Genomic DNA, 15,686 nt, shown 5'->3' with positions numbered 1-15,686 from the left:
TTTACACTATTTTTGACGTATCGAAAATTGGAAAATATTTAGTAATTAAAGACAGACGCGTTGTACCAAAATGAGCAAACAAATTTAAAAAAATACGAAAATGGGCCCCCATCTCAAAAATTCACTCCACCGACTTTCCAAATTCTTACCATTTGCAAATATCTGCAACGCTTCTTCAATGCAGTTCGTATTTCACGCTTCATTGTACTGGAATAAGAGAAACTTAATTTTTAACAGTTGTTATCAATTCTAACGACACTTTGATTTTGTGCAAAACTGTACCAACTTCTGTAAATATGATTCAGTGCGAGATTGGGATTAAAAATAATTTTCATTTCAACCACAAACTTTTAACATTCGAAAAATTATGGAGCTGAAGAAATCGTTGTTTCGTAGTAAGAGGAATTTTTGAAATGCAGTAAATTATAACATATTCATAATTTTAAAACTTAACTATTTCAAAATCACTATAAACTTGCAAAATTACGTTAACGCTACAAATTTTGGCCTCATAAAAAATTTCAAACCGCAACAAAAATTATTCCCACCAACGATACAAGAAATAAAAAAATACCATGAAATTCCAAAATTCGCAAAAAAAAATTTTTTTCACTCAACACGTCAAAAGCATAATTCTTTGACTTTCGTTTGTGCATCGATCTTACACCGTTAATTATCTCTTCAACTTTATATTTATATCCGTTGCGTGATCCACGAACAAATCAATCATTGCAACCAACCCGCTATTAAAATCCCTCTTAAATACACGCTCTGAATTATTTGTCCCATTATTTATATACTTATACGTGATTGATCCACGTTACTGATTTCATCGATGTATCACGAAACAAAATGTTTTATATTAAAAGTTACAAAGTGAATAAGAACCAAGACACTTATATCGGTAGAAATAGTGATCACAAACACCAAGGTGGCGATAGAACCAGGAAAACCGTGAATAATCTGGGAATTTCATCAGTTGGGAAAAGTCGGGGAAAAATCAGTGAATTATTACAGAACCTAGGGCAAAACGTAGTTTTTTTTTTTTTTTTTTTATAAATCGTTTTCAAACTTCAGCAATTAACTTTTTCAAATTATTTGTGCAAGGAAGCAATACCACGCGTTTTTTACTTGCGTACCCAATTTCTGGAGCTTTTGGTCACGAAAGCTTCCCAACTATCACCTAAGTTTCGTGAGAAAAAGTCCGTGAATTTTGATTTTTTTTTTTTTTTTTACGGGAAAATTCAGGTAGTCGTTATTTGAGCAAAATTTTCGCCACCGAGGAAACGGTCATTGTATTTTCTAAAAATCGACGTCGCGTCTGCCGATTAGTCGAAAAATCGCCAATGGATTTCTGTCTGAAATTGCATCGTCTCACCATTATTTGAGAGGCGTTGTATTACTCGGTTATCGAGGCGAATAATATTTGCACACGCGTGTTTGGATAACCCAGTGTATGTATCGGCAAGGCTGTCGTAAAAGCTCATTGCGGTATTTTAAACACACAAGGTACACCGCTGTTTGGATCTGATTATTACTTCGCTCATACTTCTCTCGGCGTGTCTGGTAGCCCGAAACAGCTTAGCGTTTTATCGTTTCTCTTTGTTGCGGTACGATTTTTCACAACTCAACTCAAAAAAAGAGTCTTGTTTTTGAAAAGGGGAATTGGGGCGAATTCCATGGAAACCCGATCTACGTCTATCCTCACCGTTTCCAAATTGGTTTGAATTTGTTTTTTTTTTTTTTACTTTTTTACAATTGTCTCAACTCTGAAACAGTACCCTGAATTTTTTCAGATTTTTTATTCAACTGCTCAATCACTTATGAATGTTTAGAGTCATTTCGAAAAGAACCATCGTTAACATTCTCAAAAAATTTCACACAACTGTAATTTCTTTTCCTAACATTTCCAGACCGACGATGGTCAGATTTTTTTTGTCAACTGAAACATCGTTCGAATGATACAAAACCTTTTCAAAACTTCTATTTTTCACTTGAAACATTTCTAGACCGGTTACATTGTGAAGCGACTTTGGTCTATTTTTTTGGCACATTCAACTTTTTTTCATCAACTTCATCGTGAAAACCGGTCTAGAAATGTTACGGGTTAAAAATAGAAGTTATGAGAGTTTATCGTAAATTTTCAGACCCTTCAAACAATGTTACAGTTGATCAAAATAAAGTGTTAAAAAAAAAAATTGAAAAAACCCGCCCATCATTGACTCGGTCTTGAAATATTTGGAAATGAAAATATAGTTTTTTGAAATTTTATCAACAATTTTGAAAGGGATTCTTTTCAAAGTCACTCCAAATATTTGTAAATAATTAACCGGTTGATCAAGTAATCTGAAAAAATTCAGAGCACTATTTCAGAATTGGGAAAGTCGCAGAGATTTTCTTTAACAAAATCAAAAATGATTTCAGTCCGACGTTGGTTGGGTTATATTCGATTATGCGAATAGTGTCAGGTTCGCAAAAATTATCGTTTACTCAGGTCGATGGACTCATAGATAGCAGAATTTTTTCAAACACGAGTATCGATTATCACGCGTAAAATAAAACTGTCCAGCTCCCGAATGTCGGTCAGTTTCAATTCCAGAGAATAATAGGAATGAAAAGTTATAGAATTAATGTAACAGCTGTAACAATAAGATCGAGCACCTCTTCAGAATATTAAGTTAAACACGGATCAGAAAGATGGAACGAAAATACGAGGTCTTTATTCTTGACCGATTAGTTGTCGTTATAATTGTATCATCTTTGATCAATCGCAGGGATCAAGAAGGATCGTATTGAAATTTCAGCAAAAATTATCGTCGAGCTTGAATGATAATTTTTTTCATTCAAATAAACCGAAGAATAAGATCTTTTTTGGTTGCATTCTGTCTGATCCTTAGTTATAAAATCACGAAAGAAATTAATTTGTAGTGTTCAATTTTATAGCAATTGGTTTCAGTTATCTAGAAATTTACAATTTATGCCGTTAATTTATAATTTTGAAACAACAAAGGGTCAATAATTGATTCTAAACGTGTCAATAACTGGTACACTATACCTTGGTTATCACGGATCTAGATTTTATCGTTTTTAATACATTCATTTATGGATACAGAATAGTGTCAGTGGTGCGACTATCGTTACAAATTCACGATCTCCGTGCCTTAAACGAAGAATTTCACGCCTAGTTTTCGTTTCATTTCATAATTCCGAGGATACAATGGACACTCGTTTTCAAGTAACGCGTAACATTTTGAGAGTATGTTCATTATGAGATACTCTTTATTTAGCGCTCGTTTTCAACAGTGACAAATGTAAATTAAAAATGATGTGAATATGTCGAACGATGAACTGTGTTTATAAAACATGAAACAATTCATATCAAATTCAGTACATAATACAATATGAATATTAATAAAAAAAAAAACACTTCAGATTTTTAAGACTATTTTCATCGTATCCCGGTGCAATAAGCTTTCAGTTTTTCGAATTAGTAGGCTCAATTCTGAGAAAGCATCCAAACACTTATTAGTGGTTACAACAAGAAATATTTGAATGCAATGTTACGTTCAGAGCAAAATCCTTGATACTGATCGGCGAATCTTTAAATCGTGAGAATATTTTTGCCCTGCGATATAAAAATGATCAGCGCAAAATAGGCGTTAATAGTCTTCACCTGAATAATTTTCAAACCAAATACTCGTGCGATTTAATTTTAAGGAGGCCGGTGCGTCAGAAATCGATATTTTTCATCGTTTTAACTGAAAAATACAGTGATAAATTTAGTATTTATGAAATTATACCCGTCATCTACAAAGATCAGATAACGCTCATTTTCAAGACGGTTTGAAATTATTATCAATAATTACGATCACGAACCAGAGATTCACTTGTTTTTCAGCAGTCCATTCGGTATTGCCATTTTTTGAATCAAGTATTCAACGATGCCAAAATAACGGAAGGTTTATCACACAAGTTACTATTAATTTTGTCTTTAGATTTGTGATCAGCGACCCCAACAACCCCCGAGTAACAAGTTTCGGCGAGAATCATCGAATTTTGATAATTTTTTCAATTTCGCAACCGCCATATTGGACCCGCCATCTTGAGTTTAGAAATCACCAAATTCTGACTCACTTCAGATTCGTAATTAGCGAGCCCAAAACCCCCCGAGTAAAAAAATTTTAATGATACCTGTTTTACTGAATTTTTCCAACTGCAGGCCTACCAACGTCTCCAATTTGAATGAAATAAAATCCCTTGGATCAGACGCGCTCTCTCTTGCGACAGAAAACGGAGGGCTGCCCGCGCGTGTATATTCGGGTCTTCGATATCGTTACGTGGAAGTTATATCCTATTGACAAAGTCAATGGCATTTTATTAATTGCGTTATGGAGTTGGTATAAAGGTATATCAAGTCCGGAGGCCGCACGAAGGAGCGAGTCACGCACGCTTCTCATTTCGAATATTGAGGAGGCTCTGCCGTACACGCGTATTATACATATATTACGTATATATTATACGTATACATACACGCGCTTACACATATATGAATATTGCATGTATCGGCGTACCGGCAACCTGATATAACCTAATATAACTTCTTCCCCCAAGAAGTCAAACCACGATGACGACCGGCTTACCCGCAAATCTCTATTCCGTTGGATTCGTATTCATTACATGTCTGTGCGTTCACCTTAAATCCTCGAATCTAATTGTCTGCCAGACAGCGTATAATTTATCAGTTAGCGAAATTATTATCGACGTACAAGATCTACATATTTCAGTCTATTCGGTAATTTCTTACTGTCCACCAGCATAAGCGTAATCTCTTCAATCGAGTATCATGACTTTTGTTACGCTTATATCACTTTAAAAACGTTTCCTACACACGCTGAGAAAAATTTTCATTTGTCACAGTAACTGGGAAAATTCAGTAAATTAGGTATCGTTAAAAAAATCTGTTCGACTAAAAAAGTAGAGTAAACCCGACAATCTGATTTTGCGTTGCAATAACCAAAAAAGGATCGACGATAGCGCAAAATGGTTAGGCGTAGCTCGTTTTTCCTAATTCCAACAATATTCAAACAGTATTTACAACGACACCTGTTTTACCGAATTCTTCCAGTTAATACACAAATGAAATTTTTCCCAGTGTACATACATACACGTGTATGAAACGTGTAACACGTATTACGTGATGGAACGAACGAGTATAGAGTGACAGATAAGTTTATATCGTCAGCTGATATCTGTCATATCCAATGCCTCTGCCACGTGTCCGTACACCAGTCCGTACGTAGAACGTATTCACACGTACTTACCTGACATATCAGGGACTCGGGTGGGAATCACTTTCACGGTGTTACACCGGTGCTTGCTCGTGCTGCAGAGTGCGTTAGATAAGTTGCCTCCCGCCCTCCCGCGTCTATTTGCTTTCACGATTGATAATACATTATGTAAAAGCAAAAGTGTGAGATAAGCGTTGCAATTTGTATGGTAATATTGATACGCTCGGTACGAAATTTAATCTCCCGATATCGACGGCTATGTGAGTTGGTACACCTAACGTGCGTATACTTGGGCATGTGTGCACCTACGTTCGCATATGTCGGAACATATATGCACGTGTGTAGGGCATTCCCTGACAATTACACCGATTATTATTTTTCGCCATCAAGGATCCGAGCCTCGGGTTTTACTTCCAATAACTTGTTTTGCGTCGTTTTTTGTGCTTTTTTTTTTTTTTAATCCGAGACTTACCACCTTTTACATCTTTCTTTTTTTGTTTTTCATAGATTTCGTACATGACGATTCTTCGATTTATTTTACTCACGTTTTTGACGAATCCTTGAACAATTTTTTTAATATTACCGAAATTCTTCATTAATCGTATTCCTTGATGGAATTGATGTGAAAAATGATGTCCGTTTTTATATGTACAGTGACGCGAGCGTGTTGAATCATCGGTTCGTTTTTACTTTATCGTTATTCATTTTTAATAAATAACATATTTGGTATTTTCATGTTTTATCGTAGTCGCGAATTTTTACCCGTCTTACACGTGAACGTGGAAAAATTGGCATTTCGCGTTGTTCTTTTTATCAAGATACGAACCGACTCATGGAAAACTATGCAGTAAGTAAAAAAAAAAAAAAAAAAATTTAGCCAAGTGACAGATTTTGGTCAATTTCTTTCTCGGTGTTTAACCAAAGCAAAAAATTTTCACTATATTGTGGTTTTATCAAATTTTTGACAAGTGGACTTTTGGGAAAATAAAATGTCCATCGTTAAAACGTTTCCGTGCCGCGTTGAATTAAAATTCGTATGCAAAAATCCCTAATGGTGAGAATATCACGGTTGATGGACATTTTCCGAATTAAGAATTCAAAAGTTTATCGCACTTTTGTGCGTGCGGTAATTTTTATTCACGCCTCATTGTAATTCCGGTATTGAATAAATTGTGTTCATATTGAAATCTGACCTGACTCTTTAGAGGTTGTGTTAATACCAATTACTGTTTCTCTTGCCATTATATCATAATCTGTGCAAAGTGAAACTAAGTTTTAGTGCGAAACCAATGCCGGTAACAAGTGAAAGGCATTAATAAACAATACAGTACCTACTTGGATTTCGCAGAAAATTAGACAATTTTCAATTACTCAATGACTGCAGTGGCAATTGCAGTGTGTATGCATCGATAGTTTCGTGAAAATCTACACGTTTTGATATCTTGATTATTTTCGTGTGTTTAGCAACGATCTTATGCAAACACACATTTTTTGCGGCTTGTCTAATGCTGGTACTTTCATGGAAGTAAACCGAAAGGTTATGGACGGGCTTTGGGATAGTAATTTTTTAAAGTTCAAGGTGTTTCATCAATTCAGACACTAAAAAAGTTAGCCGTTTCGACTCTATTTTACATATCGAAGAATTTATACTTAGACGCGAATCGCGGATAAAACTATTCATTGCGAAAATAAAAGCAATAATAAATTTTGTAAGCAAGCGATGAGTTCACTCATAGACTTGATTTGAAATGTGAAATGTCAATCAATTATGATTTTGAAAGAAAGTGATATTTAATGTAACGCTTTCTACGAATTTTTATCCTTCTTGAGACAATTTCCGATAATGATGAATTTTATACGACATTATTTTCATTTTAAAAACGATAAATGTTTTCAAAAAGTAGTCTGACTGAAAATAATCGTGAATAAGACTAGGATTAGAACAGGGACCCGTTACAACACTGTATATTATTATCAGTTTACAATTAGAAATAATGCAGTCAATACATACCAATATACCATATTTGAATGTTGAATTGAAGTTCTAAACAGTGAGAATCGAGTTTTTAATATTCAGCTCGAATTCATTGGAACAAAATGTTCAATACTGAAAATAAATCGAGGTCCGGGTGTTTTGAACCTTCTCACTGGGTCTTCGACGGTATTTTAAAGGGTTCACCCAATCCCAATAAAAAGAAACTTGGAAGAAAAATTTACGAAAAAGTCGAGTTATATTTTGGTAAATATCAAGTATCATGAGATCTCGCACAGGTAAGAAACACGAGTAAGGTTTCGTTGGCATAAATAAATGGTACAAGTTTGTTAAAATAGCCTCGGAATCTTGATGCTACTTCATCGATGATCCTTGAATCATGTATGTATTATTTTGTCAACGTAAACTTGGTTATACATCGTTTGAAGTAATTTGACGTATCGTTAAATCCTTGAGTTTCGGAAGTCGAGCGAACGCTCCAATCGAAAACAGTATTTCCAACTGCCCTTCAACGACTCGAATCGCCAATCGCTGATAAAGGGAGAGTCTTCGACGTTGATCTAGGATCCCCCTGACGTCGATCACGTTGTGTAAATGATGTATGGTTTTTGTAATTTTCAGCAGGGTTGCGGGCAGTTCAGACATGGGAAGTGAGCATTACTGCCTGAGGTGGAACAATCATCAGAGCAACTTGCTGGGTGTGTTCAGTCAGCTGCTGGAGTCCGAGTCGCTGGTGGACGTGACGCTGGCGTGCACGGAGGGCCCCTCGATCCGCGCTCACAAGGTTGTACTTTCGGCCTGCTCCAGCTACTTCCAGGCTTTGTTTCTCGACCACCCAAATCGCCACCCCATCGTCATCCTCAAGGACGTCCGCTTCTCCGAGCTACGAACCCTCGTCGACTTCATGTACAAGGGAGAAGTGAACGTTGAGTATTGCCAGCTCTCAGCGCTCCTAAAGACGGCCGAGAGTCTCAAAGTCAAGGGACTCGCTGACATGACAAACATCAATGCTGCGGCATCGTCGAGGGATGAACTAGACCAGCAGCAGCAGCAACAGCAGCAACAGCAACACCACCAGCAGCAGCAGCAGCAGCAACAACAGCAACAACAGCAACAGCAACAACAGCAACAACAACAACAACATCTTGCCAATGAGAACCAGCGGGATCGAGAGCACCGGGAACGCGATAGGGACAAAGAACGGGAGAGGGAAAGAGACCGGGATAGGGAACGGGAACGGGAACGGGAACGGGAAAGGGAAAGAGAGAGGGAGAGGGAACGGGAGAGGGACAGGGAAACGGAAGTGGAATGCGAACAATCTCAACCTCAGCAGCTCAGCGACGTAATGGAAGCTGTTCATATGACCGAGTGTCCACCGTCACCCACGGGACCCGGGAGTCCGTGTCCCGGACCTCTGGCCCTTCATCGAACCAGAAGGAACTCGGACGACGCTGCGAGCCTCGAAGAAACGAGAGGCTCCCTAAGTCCCATATCCGTTCACAGTGGTCCCAGCGACATGAGTCTCAGTAATAACACCGCCGGTGCAACAGCCGGAGGCATTATACCCCTCCAACTGCCGCAAAGCAGGCTTCCGTCTCCTCACAGTACGGAACCACTCGCCGGACCCTCGGGACTTCCGCCTGTACAACAAGTTCCTCTCGTAAGTCGATCGGATTCTTGTTGCTTTTGGTTTCTTTTTTTTTTTTCTTCTTCTTCTTTATCCCTCCCAACACTTCCTCGTCGATTTTACCATATCGGTTTTAAAAAAACGATCATCGAGACAACCGTCGGTCCGATGTGGATAGAAAGGTTACCGGGACGTGCTTTCGACATTTTGTATTACGTGAGAAAAGTCGGTTTAGGAGAAATCAAATGGCGGCATGTGAATAAACTGTCGTAAAGAGGTCAAGGCGCCGAAACGACACTTTCGATCACTACTTTGTCAAGTTTTTATACTTTCAAGTAAAATTTGGAGGTGATACTTCCTAGATGTGATAACTACTATCGAGAAATAAATAGCAGCGTGCCGCGTGGTCAATAAAAGCTTGTGCTGCTTGATCGGGCTGTCAGGTCAACACCGATCCTTGATTCAAACGACTAACGGTCCGTACTTAAAGTGTACTTAAGACAGCTCAAAACCTAGGCATATGGCTATTGAAATCCCATTTCAAGCCAAAGACTGTTAGATATTTAGGCAGAAAATTTTTTGCCGTCAATTCAAAAGTTCTTAAATAGACGAATCGATGGAGGCAGGGTTTCGCATGAGAAATTTTCCATAGGAAGAAGAATGATGATTGCAAAAAAAAAAAAAAAAACAAAAAAAAAAAAACACCTCTCTTCATTTTTTCACATCTCTCTAACCTCACAATTATTCTGAAATACAATATATTATTGTTTCTGAATCGGTATAAAGAGGTTGTAAAAATCGTTGGTAGTCGAATAAAAGAGATCTCGAGTGAAAAATAATTTTAAATTCGGCAAAAATTGATTTATTTTTTGTCTGAAATACGTAACAGTTTCAAACAAACCAAAAATTTGTTCGGTTAAACTTTGTTTTAGTGAGTAAACAATTTGTTCTGATTAAATAAGTATCCGGTTGGCCGTGTAGTGAACATGTAAAGAAAGTTTAGTACACTTGAATAGTTATAAATCGGAAGTCTGACAAATCTTTACTATAGAAATTAAAAAAAAAAAACAAAAAAACTGTACTATCCAGTTTTTTATCGTCTCGATGAATCGAAACTAGAAAAAGCGCTTGTCGTATTCGTATGATATCGACTAGTTCGAGAAAATCAGTCAAATTAGAATCTACACACACAATGTACGAGATGAATTCTTCCATTTTATAAAATCATGCCTGTCAGCCAGTTTAGTAAAATTCACACTGCGTCACACGACACACAGTTTGGCACGTTACGAAACGTTATTCCTGAGTGGATAACAAGTCACTTTTATTTTTTTTTTCTTCACTCACTGTCACTTTTTTACTTTGCAAATGTTCGATCATCAAGAGTCTTTCGAGAAACTGATTTGTAATTTCAATAAAAAAGATTTAACATTTCGTCATTATTTTACGTCGAAACGAATAGTTTACAGTAAAAAGACAAGTAAAAATCAATTCATACTCGGAATTGTTAAAACTCGTTCAACTCTGAAATGGAACAAATTTCCCAGCTCAAAAATGCAGAAGATTTGACTTGTTTCGCTGCAAACTGATTTCTACGTAACAATCATCGCTTGCTCTCCGCATCGCTGATTCCGACCGTTGGTATGCAAAATTAAGTTATATCTCATTGAACAATATTAGATCGGTGAAATCTGTATTCCGAATCTGTGTAGTACGCCGAATGTATTTAATCGAAAGCCAGCATCAATCAAAGTTTTGATCACGCTCCATCAGCGATGACACCGATATTTTCGTCCTACATAATATAGTATAACAGTATTAGCATATGAATATACGACACGTATACAGGTTGTACAAACGTGATGAAACCTGAAACGGTTTGATAACGTGGTAACAAGAGTTAGACCGATAGTAAAATTTGTTCTCACGTTTTATGCTATACTTGATTCGTAGTTTTTGATTTGCCTAAAGTTTCGAGCGATCTTGCTTGATCAAAAACTCCTCACTACGTTAATTAGCTTTTTTTAAATTACGTTTAAGCGTAAAATTTATCCGCAATCTCGTACGTTGCGGGAACACTCTTCGATCGGAACTTCGTCAAGACAGTCGTTTGGCGCAAAATCCTCGTCCTCCGTTCGTTCCGGTAAATAGATAAAATAAAAAAAATAAAAATAAATAAATAAATCACCGAAATATTTCCGTTCTCTTTTTCCAGTCCCTAAAGAAGGAAGTAGATTGGGAGCGATCTACGGACGATCGAGTATCGAATATCGAGGCGACGACTGACTACAGACTCCCACCAGATCCGGTGAGTCTTGATTCAATTATAACTTACAAGTTTATTATCAACTCGCTCTTGTTCGCCTATAACACATGTATACACATATTACGTATTCCTCTTAACTCTGCCTAGTTCGTTATACTCTCTTAAATAATAATAACAACAACAACAACAACAGCAACAACAATTATCGTTATTATTGTTATTGTTATTATTGTCATCATCAATACATATGCATATATTATGCCGTTTAAATACATACCTAACGTAATGTACATGCACAAATATTCCGCGCGTACACGAAACGCTCATCTTGCAACGATTCACGATAAAGCAAGGTCATCAGGTTGCTGATTATTATGATACAAGATCGTAACGTTTTTTTTTTTTTTTTTTTTCTTTTATTTTATTTTTTTCTTCACATTTTTCTGGCCCTCCCCCTCCCCCCCCCCCCCGCCCATCTCCTCGCCGAAAAAATTAAACAAATCGAAATAAAAACACTCGAATACTCACCTTATCGTATCATTAAATACGCGTCACTTGCGACCTGTTAGATAATTTATATAGAAGCACCTTTAAAATATCCCAGTGTTATAGAAAAGCAATTCCGTGTTGGGATTTGGTATCGTCGCGTATGTAATTTTTGTGTAAACGTTGTTACGCTTAGATCTATGATGACGACGGTCGTTATTGATTTATCATCATTGATAATTATTGTTCGTTGTTTTACGGTACGGGCGAATTTGACAAACGCGGACGTAACGTATCATCGGTTCTGCTGTTAATGCGATTTATCGGTAAAAAGATAATGCTCTGGACGAACATGTGAAAGTTTGAAAAATCACAGGGAATACTGTGTTATGTATGTGATCATGTGTTTCATTATTTATGCTGTAACTACTGCACGTGGGTCTGTTGCATGCATGTGTTGCCGAGAATGCTTTTGCTAACCGCTGCGGTTTTCTTTCCTAATGCCATTTCACCGCTGTACACTTGTTGGAAAAATATATTTTACTATCTTAAGCATGCGTGTGAAACTTGTGGTCAAGTCGAAAAAGTTATGCAGACGAAAATATGAAGGAACGAAACTTTCAACGGGGCGATCAAAGTCTTGTCGAGTTTAATGCGTATGGAAACAATGCTTAATTGATCAATTTATGGAAAGATATTGGGAGATAGTAATTTTTAATTGAAAAAGCAAAATCGTAAATAATTTCGAGGAGATCGAATTAACGTTACGTTTAAACAAAACGAATGAAATAAATATGAACATCGTTAGAAATTGCTAGAATCGAATTTGTCCTAAGGCTTCACGTTTGATCGGAAAGACGTGACGAGGGAAATCATTTTTAGTTTGAAATAGTAAATTGATACTCTATTAAAAAACATCTCGTTTTAGTCTCAGATCTGACTTTGTCTCTTTGTAAGGAATTCAATTGCAAAATCGTCGGACACTCTTTTTCCGTTCGAGAAATAATTCAACAATAATTATACAATTTTTGTTCATATTTTTATTTCATATTCAGGAAATACTATTTCAATTGAACTCAAAACGACTAATTTCAACTGCATCAATTAATCCCTCGTTCCATTATACTTTTGCCTCGCCAGTTGTCTTGCTTGTCTGTAAATTTGATACGTAAATTCATTCTCTTTACGTAAGATATATTTGAAAACATCGATCCCGCACTTGAAATACGACACAGTTCAAAGTAAAACATCGAGTGAAACTTTAAAATCCCGATTCACCAGAGGTCGTCACACTTTTTTCGTAAATTGCTCTTGTATCGGGAACGCCTAGCGCTCAGCGACATCTAGCGGTGATAATTCGTATCTTTTCACGATTAGCTAAAAATATTACAAAAACTTGTCATTTTTCGATTATTCAACTAAATACAAAAGTTAACTATCAATATTTAAATTTTTCCAACTGTGTTCTGCAATTGATGACCGTGCGTTTATCCCGAAAAATTAATTCGACAATTTTTCTTATTAATTGTCCGTTAACATGACGAATTCCGTTTATCACGTGCATATGTACGTAATATACAGTAATATAAATCTATGTGTTCCGCTGTACGGTTGGATCTACTATTTCATGTGTGTTTATTACCGTAATAATTTTTCGTCGTCGTCGTTTTATATATATATTATATTATTCAATACACACACAATTCATTAATCTCTCTATCATACCAACTTTACATACATCGTACTTTTTACTAATTCCCATATAATTATATACTCACGTCTGCTGCGCCTCGCCGCTCCCAATTTCTGTGTACTCACGCTTTTAGAGAGAAAAAGATGATGAGAGAAAAAAAAATCACTCAAAAATGAAATTACCCCTCCTAGAGAAGAAGCAAATAAGATGCAAAAAAAAGAAAAGAAAGCAATAAAAAAAAAAAAATAGAAAATTGAAAAAAAAAAAACGTCTTCTCACATACTTTTCCACACTTCCACGCAAATAACTTTCCACTACACGTTACATCCTCCTTCTCATCATATTATATCCTGCCAGCCCGTCTTGCTAGCTCACTGTCAAGAAGTTGACCTTCGTTTTTGGCCATGGTTGTTTTTTTACTACATTTACATATTTATAAATCTCTATTTATATACATATATATATATATACATTGTATATGCGCATTACATGTTGCTACATATCGCATAATAATACACGTATGCTGTACATTTATATGTATGTATGCATATATATATATTATATATAATACATAATAAATATATATGTATATATTAGGGTGGTCCTCATTTAGAATTTTGACGAATTTATTCCGGATCACCCCACCAAATCAACTATAAATAATTGAAAAACTATTCACAATTTTTTTCAGATTTTTATATCAACTGCAATCGCAGGCACGGTGTGAGAGGAAGGATTTCCCAATTTAAAATACACGTGTTTCGGATACGTTCTTAGTATATATTTTACTGTAAGAGTAATAATGTTCGAAAAAATCCATAAACGTGGGGTTCTAGTGAGCATTAGTGCTACTATCTGAGAAAAAATTCACATTATCATACCAGGTGATACAGACAATTGCATTTCTTATAAATAAAAAGAAAAAGTCAAATTCTTAAGGTGTGCAACTCGGCGAGATTGGTTGGTACGATGATGTGAATATTTTCTTAGATAGTAGTACTAATACTCACTAAATCTTTGCAATTACAGATTGATTCGAACATCGTCACTCTTGCAATAAAATATATGCTGAGGATGTATCTAAAACAGGTGTATTTTAAATGGTGATATCCATCCATTTACAGGCACGGGTTAGAATTGATATAAAAATCTGAAAGAATTAGGAAATTGTTTTCGAAATATTTATAGTTGATTTGGGGGGAGGTCTGAAAAAAGATCATCAACACTCTGAGTAAGGATCACCCTAGTATATATACATACTGTATGCTTTTTGGCATAAAGTTATACTGGGTATGCAAATTTTTTACTACACAATTCGTTTATATTATGTATTACGTACACATATGTGCACATATATGTATGTATTATACGTCGTATATGCACACATTCATTTATCGTTGTTTTGGGGTTGAGTGCAATGCCATTGCTCCACGTACAATTAGCGCTGCGGTATTTCTTATATATTATACACATATATACATATCGTATTGTATATCACTGAATTTGATAAAACAGAAATGAAATATTTAAAAAAAGAAATGAAAAGCAACAAAAGAAACGAAAAATTGGGAGGACGAACGTACTAGCTTTTTTTTTTTTTTTACTCATATATACATTTAATATTATACATATATAGTATACTGTATAAATAGCCCGCCAAACAAAAATGAGCGTCAACTTCTTGTGCTGTCGTTTAATTGAAAATAGAAAAGAAAGAAAGGGAAAAGGAGAAAAAGAGAGAGAGAGAATGAGAGAGAGAGAGAAAGAGAGAGACAGAGCAAGAAAGTGAAAGAGAGATAGAGAGGGAGAGAGAAGAAAATCAGAAAAGCACAAATATATGTATATACACAAGTAAATACGTATACGTATACATATATGTGTGTTAAGAAAAAAAAAAAAAAAAAAATTCTTCGACCCAACATACATTATTATGTGAACAATATACCAATACATATACACGCGACGTGGAGAATTTCCGTTTGTTACGAATAACTCGACTATAATAACGGATATTTACTTGTATACTGATCGGTACACGTGGAAAGAGAAAATAGTAGTCAAAAACGTAAAAAAAAAAAAAAATATATATATATATATATATATATATATAATCAAATGAAATGAAATAATATTTAAAAAAAAGGGATAATCAGCTTACCTTTATGCATCATACCTGACACAGTCGCGGTGTAAAAAAATCTTACCTACAATTTTTACAAAGTTTATTAGTATACGTGTAATGGACAGTATATGTTATAAAACGATATTATTTCTACATATTATAAACATGTATATGTATACGTATACACACACACACACTCACACACACGCAC

The 15,686-nt window shown here is 35.7% G+C and overlaps 1 protein-coding gene across 4 annotated transcripts in view; it reads left to right on the top strand.

Moving 5' to 3' along the window:
* The window catches only part of LOC107226367 (protein bric-a-brac 1), an 80,363-nt gene that overhangs the window by 13,420 nt on the left and 51,257 nt on the right, over positions 1-15,686 (top strand). For all 4 annotated transcript variants that reach the window (XM_046739105.1, XM_046739106.1, XM_046739104.1 and 1 more), the window contains exons 2-3: positions 7,903-8,941; positions 11,124-11,216. In XM_046739105.1, coding sequence (XP_046595061.1) covers positions 7,903-8,941; positions 11,124-11,216 — 1,132 coding nt within the window. The remainder of the gene's footprint in view (positions 1-7,902; positions 8,942-11,123; positions 11,217-15,686) is intronic.

This window comes from Neodiprion lecontei, chromosome 4 (genome assembly GCF_021901455.1).
Source record: "Neodiprion lecontei isolate iyNeoLeco1 chromosome 4, iyNeoLeco1.1, whole genome shotgun sequence".
NCBI lineage: Eukaryota > Metazoa > Arthropoda > Insecta > Hymenoptera > Diprionidae > Neodiprion > Neodiprion lecontei.
The sequence above is the reverse complement of the archived record's forward strand: the minus strand, read 5'-3'. Positions and strand labels throughout refer to the sequence as shown.